This window comes from Lottia gigantea (assembly GCF_000327385.1).
Source record: "Lottia gigantea unplaced genomic scaffold LOTGIsca_11, whole genome shotgun sequence".
NCBI lineage: Eukaryota > Metazoa > Mollusca > Gastropoda > Lottiidae > Lottia > Lottia gigantea.
The window spans coordinates 3644719-3655910 of record NW_008707001.1 but is presented as its reverse complement, the minus strand read 5'-3'; the positions used below and the strand labels follow the sequence as shown (position 1 = coordinate 3655910).

At 33.1% G+C, this 11192-nt stretch overlaps 1 protein-coding gene across 1 annotated transcript in view; it reads left to right on the top strand.

Moving 5' to 3' along the window:
- Window positions 1–421: 421 nt before the first annotated feature.
- The window catches only part of LOTGIDRAFT_230271 (hypothetical protein), a gene marked incomplete at its 5' end in the record, with an annotated part of 28910 nt that continues 18139 nt past the window's right edge, over window positions 422–11192 (top strand). Inside the window, 21 exons of the mRNA XM_009047242.1 lie at window positions 422–778; window positions 1089–1282; window positions 1517–1706; window positions 1966–2065; window positions 2268–2479; window positions 2778–3008; window positions 3390–3557; window positions 3758–3874; window positions 4092–4357; window positions 4721–4916; window positions 5251–5506; window positions 5887–6131; window positions 6405–6737; window positions 7037–7291; window positions 7600–7769; window positions 8003–8225; window positions 8519–8722; window positions 9013–9414; window positions 9659–9904; window positions 10124–10348; window positions 10648–10866. Coding sequence (XP_009045490.1) covers window positions 422–778; window positions 1089–1282; window positions 1517–1706; window positions 1966–2065; window positions 2268–2479; window positions 2778–3008; window positions 3390–3557; window positions 3758–3874; window positions 4092–4357; window positions 4721–4916; window positions 5251–5506; window positions 5887–6131; window positions 6405–6737; window positions 7037–7291; window positions 7600–7769; window positions 8003–8225; window positions 8519–8722; window positions 9013–9414; window positions 9659–9904; window positions 10124–10348; window positions 10648–10866 — 4809 coding nt within the window. The remainder of the gene's footprint in view (window positions 779–1088; window positions 1283–1516; window positions 1707–1965; window positions 2066–2267; window positions 2480–2777; window positions 3009–3389; window positions 3558–3757; window positions 3875–4091; window positions 4358–4720; window positions 4917–5250; window positions 5507–5886; window positions 6132–6404; window positions 6738–7036; window positions 7292–7599; window positions 7770–8002; window positions 8226–8518; window positions 8723–9012; window positions 9415–9658; window positions 9905–10123; window positions 10349–10647; window positions 10867–11192) is intronic.

The following is an 11192-nucleotide window of genomic DNA, read 5'->3' as shown; positions in this document are numbered from 1 at the left end:
TTTTTTCGCATTATTCAAATGTTATTCATTGCTGTAAAAGTTCATATCATATTTGTACCTTCAATTTGAAATCGAGTATTGGCATATTTGAACCGATTGACCCACTTTGTCATCAGTGCGATTTGGCAAAGGGCGATACGACTGTCTGGACAATCAAGAATTAAACCCTAACAACCAGCCATGACAACTGACGCTTTCGCAACCAACCATTCACATAAATAACATGAGAATGACGGCTCCAGTAAGAACTTGCTTAAATGACACTAGAAAGCATCAGTAGATATCAAAACTTTCAAGAACAACTGTTTGATATCTACCGAAATAACTGTGTATCATATTGATTCGTGAAATTAACAGTTAACTGTGATAAATTGTGTGTTAGGTTGCGAAAAGCAGACGATCAACACCAAACAGTGTCAAAATGGCGAGCGATTTAGAAATAAGTGACACTCGCGTGCAGTTTGTTGCAGATTATGTATTGAAGACATTGAAAATAAAACCAGACAAATGGACCAAGATGTACAGTGTTGATGAAACAAAGCAAATGTTTTTAGATTATTTTGAAAAGCAAGACTTGATTTCCATTGTCATTATTCTAAGTTCATCTGGAGGATTGTCAGTTCAGTTGGAATGGCCAAATAACCTCAAAGGAAAAGCCTGTTATTTTGTTAAAAGAACTCGGGAACCAATCCAAAAAGACACAAATCTAAGGAATGCTCTGTTATATGGAGATCTGGCGTATTCACCCCTTGATCAACTTTCAGCATTTGTAGATGAAGTATGTATCATTAATCATTGATTAGATTTATAAGACTATGACTAGCCTATGCTCTGAATTCAAAGTCCACCTTAATCAACATGCAACATGACCACAATACATGAATGGGTCTGGTTATTTTAAGAGCATAGGCAAAGCTAAACTGTGCTCCAATTCATTTGAATGATCACCTGTAAATAGAAAATTAACAAAGTTTCAATGCAGTTGCATGACTTCAAAATAACTTTAATCAATGTTTTATAAATCTTTAATCATTACCTTTGTTAATCAATAACAAATCTTAACTTTTCTTTTGTTTAACTTATTTCAGGTTCTAGTCCCACTTTTATCAAATGATAGAAACCATGATCACTGGCCTAAAGTAGTTTCCACTGATGTCACGAAACATGTACATAGTCTAAAGAGTAATGTGTTTGTTGTATCTGGACAAGCCAAGGGTAAAACATTATTACCATTACCAGTTGGCGCTGAAAGAGTTGAAGAATCCATTCAAGAAGAAGAAAAGTAAGATAATCTCATCTGAAATTGTTTCACTTATTATAAATAGAGATTATCTTAATCCAAATTGAATCTGATCTAAATTGATAAGCTTATTTATGATAATCCTAATTAATAAGCTTAATCAAAGCCTAATAAGCTTAACAGCTCAATTAATGTATTTTACAGATCTTTGTTGAATTATAAAAAAAATGTATTAATATATATGAATTTCATGCCTTTAATTATTTTAAATTTCAGAAGTGATACCTTTGACAGAACTTTAGTTCATGCTATTGAATCTGTTATTATTGAATGGACCCATCAGATTCGCGATGTCTTAAAGAGAGACTCAGCTCAACCTCTCTTAGAGGGCCTCAATCCTACACCCTTTGTAGAAATCAAATTCTGGGAAAACAAAGCCCAAAATTTAGAATGCATTTACGAACAGGTAATTATGCTTAATTTTGCTATCGATAGATTTTTCCAAACAAACCAAATATTAAAAAAAAGTGGTAAAATATAATTTAACAGTTTGCCAATACTTCTTTTTTCAAGAAACTGTTTCTTTATAGTCTTTTATGTGAATCACAGAAATTAATTGCTTTTATTTGCATAATACACTGTTCTTCTGAATAAAATTGAAAATGATATGTAAGAAAATCTTTCAAGTCTTCAGGTGACTTAATTCATAATCCTTTATTTTTCAGCTAAGAGATCCAAAGGTGAGGAAGATGGCTGAGCTTTTAGAAAAAACCAAGAGTAGTTATTTCCCATCTTTTAAGAATATCTTCAGAGATGTAGTAGCTGGTGAGTGTTTCTAATTCTGAGAAAAAAAAACTGATATGACTTGACTAACTAGATTAGAAATCTGCCATGTGAGACAAGATTTTGGCAACATTTACAAAACTCTCATAAGAGGACCAATAACTTATTGGTATTTCCTCCACCTAAACAGTTCGACTATTTCTAGTACAACAAATATGTTAATATTCCACAAAATCTCTTTCAGCTTTGACCGAGGCCCAAGACATCAATATGTATCTTAAGCCCTTACGACACTATTTAGAAGATTTGGAACAGGCTGAGTTTGATGAATGTATACCACTATTATCACCTACTATCTATACTGTATGTTTAGTTTGGTGTCAATCTAAATTCTACAATACACCGGCTAGAATCATTGTCTTATTACAAGAAATCTGTAATATGGTCATTGAAATGGTAAGTTCTTTTTTTTTCTGAACGAATTTTTTTTCTAATGATTCTCACCTGATTGTTTCAATTGTCTGATCTCCTTGTTACAATATTATGGAGATAGCTAATTCTGCAGCAGTTAGTATGTGGATATGTGTAGTTCAAATCATAATAATGCTACAGCTCTCAAAGATCGCTATGACTTATCTTTTAATTCTTTTCTATAGTTTAATTGTAGCTTCGTTTTAATATTACAAATAGCTGGTTGCTGAACAATACATTTTTTAAATTTTATTGAATTAATGAATGGAACGTTTAAATTTAGGCTGGAAATTTCTTGGATCCAACTGAGATATTTAAAGGTGAAGTAGAAGAAACGATTGATAAAGTGAGAAAAGCCTGTGATGTGTTGAAAGCTTTTAAAGATACTTATGAGAATCATAAGAATAGTCTCAAGACTTACTATGAGAATGGTGATGGAAAGGAATGGGAATTTGACCCACAACTTGTTTTTGCCAGATATGATAAATTTAGGGAACGAGTTGAAACTATTAGAGTGAGTAGCGTTTACAATGCTTCTAAATTCTCATTTGAAATTTGTCAATAGACATCAATAGTTTATTTTATATTTGTCAGTATTGTGCTCATTTCAAAGAGTTCAGTTATTTAATTTGGCATAAACCCAACAACAGTTTTCATGAGGTCATTAAATTCTTAGCTAAAGGGAGATAATTTGAATTGTACAAAATCTGAAAAAAGTTCTAGATTTGTTCTTAATTTGATGATAATCAACATGAAATGATCTTAATTAAATAGTTTATGCATAGATAAGTAAATATTAAGTTTAAAACCCTAGCTACCCTCATATCATCCCGGTCAAAACTTGACTTCGAATCATGAACACTGTGTCAAGGGAGATAACTCTGTTTTATTTCAGGAATTGATGGAGACTGCCTTAGAATTTATGAAATTAGAGAAAATTGAACTGGGTGGAATTAAAGGAAAGGCTTTAAGTGGAGCTGTATTATCTATATTTGAAGAATTCAATGAACTGTTTAAAGTATTTTCTGAGAAATCATATGATTGTTTGGATCCCAGCAGTGATGTAAGTGGGGCGTTTTGTTTTCTTAAAAAAGAAGTTCTCTATAAGATTGAGCTCCACTACAGTGGTTACTATATAGGATATTGCTAGTAAGCAGGAAGCTTACTATCTTTGAACACATGACTCCACTCTGCAACTTAAGCTTATAATCAGTTATGTTTTAGTTCATTTACTTAATTCAACCCATTTTTTTTTTTTTTCAGGAATTTTTAAATGATTATAAATCATTTTTGGAGAAAATTGGTGATATTGATCGTCGCCTAGCAACCATTATTTGTCAAGGTTTTGATGATTGTTCTGGTTTAGAATCTATTTTCAAGGTAATTATTAGTCTTAGATTTACAATAAGAACATTTTTTATTTTGCAAAAATCAAAAAGGATCAAATCAACACATCCAATAATTTACAGATCATCCAAGACTATTTTCTTTTAGAAAAAAAAGTCAATTACCCAGACCCTCAAGTCAATACAAAAAGTCATATTAAAAAAGATGATTGCGTCTTCCTTGTATCAAAATCCATTTTTTTCTTTTTCAGTTAATTGATATAATGAACACATTATTAGAAAGGCCATTAATCAAGAAAGATTTTGATGGAAAATATCCACATGTGGTGGCCATGATGAACCAAGAATTGGACGAAGTTAAGAATATTTATGATATACAGTTAAGGAAAAAGAGAGAATTAAAACGACCACCTATACATAAAAATATGCCATTAGTAACTGGCTGTTTACGCTGGTCAAAAGAAGTGTCAGAAAGATTAACGATACATATGGGAAATTTCAAACACATAGAACATCCGTAAGTTGTTTATTTATGATTTGGTTATGCGACTCTTTTGTATATTACTGCTATCAATTCACTTATCAGCTTTTTCGAATCATAGTCTATAAATTTGACAAAATTTATTTGCAATAAAGACAATTTTGAAACTCTGTCATATTAATTATATCAATTTTAAACACATTGGAAAGATCATTGTCAAAAAATTAGACAGGATCCTTGGAACCTAAACCATTATCATTCTTAAATAAGGATGTTTCTTTCATGTAACTTCATAGCAAAATTTCCCTCATTGTACACTGCAAGGCATTACCTGTCTTCATAAGCCATCCATTCATTGTTATTACTGATGTTGTAAATCAAAACATTTTTAATTTGAAGGTGTATGGAGTCAGAAGAAGCCCATCTTGTATTTACTAAATATGAACAGATGATGGGATTATTAACTGAATGGGATAAGGAGGTGTATAAGGATTGGACAGCTGGTGTCGAGGAGGCTTGCTCATTTAATCTCTCACAACCATTAATAACACGAAATGAAGAAACTAAATTAATATCTGTTAACTTTGATAGACAGGTATGTTTAATTATTTTATTTTGAAGCAACAGCATCTAAAATGTCCATAATCTGGATTATAATGATGACTGGTGTGGCCATTCTCACTTCCTTGAAACACTGAATGTAACTCTGCAACTGGATTTGCCTTAGACTGTCAATATACCTCATAATGTTATAACATCATACATAAGTGACTAGTTGAACCAGCTGTATAAGGAAAGGGATTATCTGCGAAAGGCTTCATCAAGAACTTTAACCATATAGGCAAATGCCAAATCTTGAAGAAAGTCATTCTTTGCACTCTTTCTATTATAAATTTCTTGAAACCAATCTGATAATCTGTAAATTACAGTTGGTCGCTGTGTTACGAGAAGTGAAATATCTAGAAATTCGTGGTGAAGAAGAAGTTCCAGGCAGCGCCAGTGCTGTGTATTCCAGAAATGATGAATTCCGTAAATACCTAGCTAACCTAGATCTAACAGTACAGTGGTATAATAAAGTACGAACTACAATATTAGAAGTGGAATATCCATTAATAGAAAATCAACTACAAGATATTGATGTACAATTAGAGAAAGCTGAAAAAACTTTGAATTGGAACAGTCAAGGTGAGTGCTGGTCAAAAACTTGAAATGCCAAATCGGATTCAAAAATTTCCACAGCATTAAGGGTTGAAGGGAAAATGATAATCTGAGAAAGATCATTATGAGCTAAGGATCAGCTGTTAGTAATTATTCTAATAACCTAACTGGTTAATCATGGAATTTCTGTTTGCTTCTGTCTTTTTTTGAAGTTAAAGAAAGAATTATTCAATGTTCATTACAGTATATTTGTCACCATTGAATCACCAGTGTTGAGTCAGTAACGAAAGTGAATCGAAAATGGTGTACTTCGCTCAAGCAGTTTTAAAACAAAGTTCTAATAATTGAATAAAGGTTTATGTAATGGATTCATGTACAGGTACTAATTATGGTTATGAATATTTCAGGTGTATGGGAATATATTGAAGAAACAAGAGAAAGAGTGAAAGATTTAGAAACTAGAGTACAGAAAGCTAAGAATAATATTGAAGAAATACAGAAGGTTATGACCACGTGGTCTAAGATATCATTATTTGAACGAAAAGAAGACAAACATGATAGTTTATTACATTTAGATGATAGACAGGATAGACTTAATAAACGTTATAATGAAATTAAAACCGCTGGTGAAAAAATACACGCATTACTCAAGGTAGGTTATCCATTGCTCTTAAACCTTTTTTTTCGTTGGCACTGAAATGAGTTGGCATGTGTCATGTGCTTCATGATGTGCATGTCTTTATTGAAATCAAAAAAGAGTAGGCTTATGTCACTGTTCTTGTAAAATTTCCCTCATTGCACAATGCATGACATGGCCCGTCTTTGTGAGCTTAATCAGGTGCCGAAAAGATGCACTTCTGTGATTTCTCTTGAGCTTTGTGAACTTATGTTCAAAGTGCTAAAGAATATTTCTTTTTTATTTCAGGAAAATCTAGACTTCTTCAAAGGAGAAGCTAACTCTGACATCTGGAAAGCGTATGTAGATTATGTAGATGAAATGATAGTGGATGGCTTCTTCAATACCATTCACTGTAGTTTACAATTCTTACTGGATAATACAACTACTAAAGCTATCTGTGATCCTCTGTTTGAGGCTAGACTAGAACTACAAGTACCAGACATGGTGTTCATACCCTCATTGGAGTATGGTGTAGCTGATGGTTTCTATGATCTAGTCGATGGTTTAGTGGGTGATATCTATAAACAGTCTTCGTTGATACCGCGATTAGCAGCACACAGTGGTCAGGAACATTATCAGGTATGCAAAGCTTTTTTTGAAAATGGAGCTACATCTCCATTATTCTGGACTTACGAGGGCAAGTCAGTAATCTAAGTAGACTCTATCAGTCAACAAAAAGACAGGATTCCTAACTCTTATCTTATTGATACAGTCTAATAGGTTGTGGTGCCCTGAAATTTTGAAAGCTGTTAATGATATCATTGGAACAATATCAATATCATGTAGTTTTGTGTTTTTTTTAGTCCCATCTTTGATTTGGTTTTCCCTTACTTATACTTAATGTAGCTATATTGACACTCTACTGTTTGATATTTCAGCCTGATTTAGAAGATATGGAAGAGTTATCTGAAATGAGGCAAGAAGTAATGGATCGTGTCCAGACTATCATGAATAAAGCCTGTGAATACCGTAACTCGTTTGATAACTACGCCTATCTGTGGGTTGATGACCGTAATGAGTTTATGAGACAATTCTTACTCTATAACCACGTATTAACGTCAGAAGAAATAGAAGCTCATGCTGATGAAGGTGTTCCAGAATCTCCACCAACTCTGGCTCAATTTAAGGAACAGGTTTGTGCTCAAAACATTTCTTGTTGCTTTGATTGGAGTTTTCATTTATTTAATAAAAGCTGGGACAGATTTGGAAAAGCTTAATAGTGAGTTATATGCACTGTTTGTCTATCACTTAGGGTATGTTTATCAAATCAGAAGCTCATTTTAGATAGTAATGGTAGTACATTTAGAATTTACCCCATACATTGTTGAATATCATAAGAAAATCCTATGTGGGTACTTGGCAAGCAGAATATTATTTCTGATTCAAAAGTTATGTATGATCTTCAAGACTATGCGACTACTAATGAGAGTATCTATTTCAGATTGATGCTTATGAAAAGATTTATGAAGAAGCAGAACATGTTGATGCTACCAGTATATTTGATCATTGGTTCCGAGTTGATGCCAAACCATTTAAACAAGCTTTATTGAACATCATTAAACGATGGAGTTTCATGTTTAAACAACATCTTATTGATCACGTTACCAACAGGTTTGTTACCATTATCTTTTATACCTATGGATAGTCCATGACTCAGACTTTAATTTGATAATCTGAAGGTTGAAATAAAAAATGAAACGGATACAGAGGTTGAAGAATTGAGGCAGACATAGTAACTTTGGATTCTTGTCCTTATCAATTAGATCAGAGAAGCTGAAAAGTATATATATTGTGTTAATGATCTTCTTAAACCTATATTAACAATTATTATCTTTGTCTTCCAGTTTGAACGAACTCTCCGATTTTATTAAATCCACTGATAACGGCCTATCACGTCCTGTAGAAGAGGGTGATTATGAAGGTCTGGTAGCTGTTATGGGTAACCTGTTCTCTGTCAAAGAACGTCAATCCACAACTGATGAAATGTTTGAACCACTCAAACAGACTATTGAGTTGTTGAAACAATATGATCAAGAGATGCCTGAAGAGGTCCATCAACAACTACAGGTATGTAGGCATATTCCTATTGTCTGTCACATGACACAAGGGCAAGTAACTCCTATCTACATAAGGGACACAATTTTTTGTTTGGCTTGGTAAATGTTCATCACATGAATTGGCAATGCCAATAGGGGTTTTATGAGATATAAGAATGAATTTCATATTGGGAGAAATTGATGGTGGCAGGGAATAAGGAGGCAAGAGTTTCAAAAAAAAATGGCAAAACCTGAAACTTTCTTTGTAAATTATAATCCATGCATTGTTGATAAGGTCTAAACAATTTGATATTAAATTTGCAGGAACTACCTGAACAATGGAACAATACCAAGAAGATCGCCATAACAGTGAAACAACAGATGGCACCATTACAAGCCAATGAAGTTGCCAATATACGCAGAAAGAGTGCTTCATTTGATGTTGAACAACATAAATTCCGAGAACGATTCCGATCTATTAAACCATTTAGTTTTGATTGTGAACAACCTTACATGTATCTTGACAGAGTAAGTTGCTTCTTTATTCTTCTTTCTTGTCTCTTATCTCATGTTGGACTGTACTTTTTCACTTGTGCATACATGCAAAACTGTTTTGTATAATAAGCGATTCTGCACACTATTTGATCTTGCCTTTAACTTCTTAAATTTTACTTTTTTTCTATATAGTCTTTGTAATGTATAATACTCAAAGAAGACATCTCAAGGGGCTCATTTTTCAGTTTGGTTTTCCAATAAACTTAAGAAACTTATTTGTCAAAATTTATCATTGAATAAACCATATTTTATTTATATTATAGAACCATGAAGAGATTAGTAAAATGGAACGTAATATGGCTCAGTTGTTAGAATCAGCAGGATTATTTGAAGTCAACATACCAGACTTCAAACAACTGAAACAATGTCGCAAAGAAATCAAACTACTCAAAACCTTGTGGGATTATGTTATTATTGTCAAGAGCAGCATTGATGACTGGAAAACCACACCTTGGAAAGAAATCAATGTTGAACAGATGGACATGGATTGTAAAAAGTTCGCTAAAGATATCCGTATGTTAGATAAAGAAATGCGAGCCTGGGATTCCTATATTGGCGTTGAGAATATGGTGAAGAATATGTTAACGTCATTACGAGCCGTCGGTGAACTACAGAATCCTGCTATCAGAGAGAGACATTGGCAACAACTTATGGCTGCCACAAAGGTATAGTTTTATATTTATTGAGGAGTGTTTGATCTCATGTTTGATTGGAGTTTCAATATGGGATCAACCAATTTTATTCTATTGCCTCGTCATAGTTCTGCATGTCTCCAGGCCTTGGGCTTCTTACTTGGTTATATTTGCTAATCAAATTTGTTTAAAGCTGTTATATCCATCTCAGTTGTGCTGTAATATTGCATTGTGCATATCCAGTAAACATATTTGACAATATCATACTTTGTTTCAGGTACGATTTATGATGGATGAAAGTACAACATTAGCTGATCTCCTGTCTCTCAATCTACATAACTATGAAGAGGAAGTCCGAACTATAGTGGATAAGGCAGTAAAGGAAATGTCTATGGAGAAGGTCTTGAAGGAATTAGATGTGACTTGGTCCACCATGGAATTTGAACATGACAAACATCCTCGTACTAGTATTACAATATTAAAGGCTAGTGAAGAATTGATTGAAACACTTGAAGATAATCAGGTAAGTCATGGAATATTTGCTACAAATCAGAAATTTTGCAATGTCTTTCTAACATGGATGTCTCGTCTGCCTTTCACATGATAATTCAAAATGTACTTTTGTATTTTTCAAACCCGTTTCCTGTTTTCATTGATAAATATTTGAGATTCTTTTCTCTGTATGTAGGGAACCATACAGAAGAGTGTTGCCTCAGTAAAAATTATTTACTTGTTATTTCAGGTACAACTGCAAAACATGATGACTTCCAAATACATTGCACATTTCTTATCAGAAGTATCTAACTGGCAGAAGAAACTGTCCACAGCTGATCAAGTTATCTCTATCTATATGGAGGTTCAGAGAACGTGGACTCATTTAGAAAGTATCTTTATTGGGTCTGAAGATATCAGAAATCAACTGCCAGAAGATTCTAAACGATTTGATAATATTGATAATGATTTCAAGGTTAGTTTCTTTGTTAATTTTTTTAAAGCATTTTAATTTCTTGTAGATTATTTCATTTATTTCTTCAATGGTCAGGTACAATTAGTTTTAAAGACTATAGTATATTGTTTGTCTTAAAAACTTCATATTGTGCAAAAGTCAATAGACCCCCTACATTTGCCTGCTTGGATATTTTACCATTACTGTACATAAAGATTCTCCCTACCAGATTATGCCCTTGTACAAGTTCTAGTAATCTCCTATACAGTTTTAGTTGATTGTATTTTTGAATGATAAAATATATAAATTGTTTATTACAGGAATTGGTTGGCGAAGTAGAAGTCACCAAGAATTGTGTAGAAGCTACCAATAAACCAAAACTATACGAACGACTAGATACCTTACAAGGTCAACTTAACTTGTGTGAGAAAGCCTTAGCTGAATATCTAGAAACAAAACGTTTGGCTTTCCCCAGATTCTACTTCGTATCCTCTGCCGATTTATTGGATATTCTGTCTAACGGCAACAATCCTCCAGTTGTAAGTAACTCTTATTTATCTATTCTGTGACAGTCGATGTAGGGGGACTAACCAAATATCAAAGTCATGTGCCAACATCAGTGCCTATATGCAATAAATCTTATCTTATCTTGGTCAACTGCTTATGAAGATCAATGAAGTTTGTTACTGGGATGCAATGATGTTCATATTGTCAGGTGAATCGGGTTAGAGAGACTTATGTCTGAATGTTATCCAGTCATTGAAATTGAACTCGGAGGTCTTGTTTGTTATGTGTTCCTTCCATTGCTGAAAAGCAAGTGGGTGTTGTGTATTTTGATGCATACTGCATTGCAAATTTTCATCAG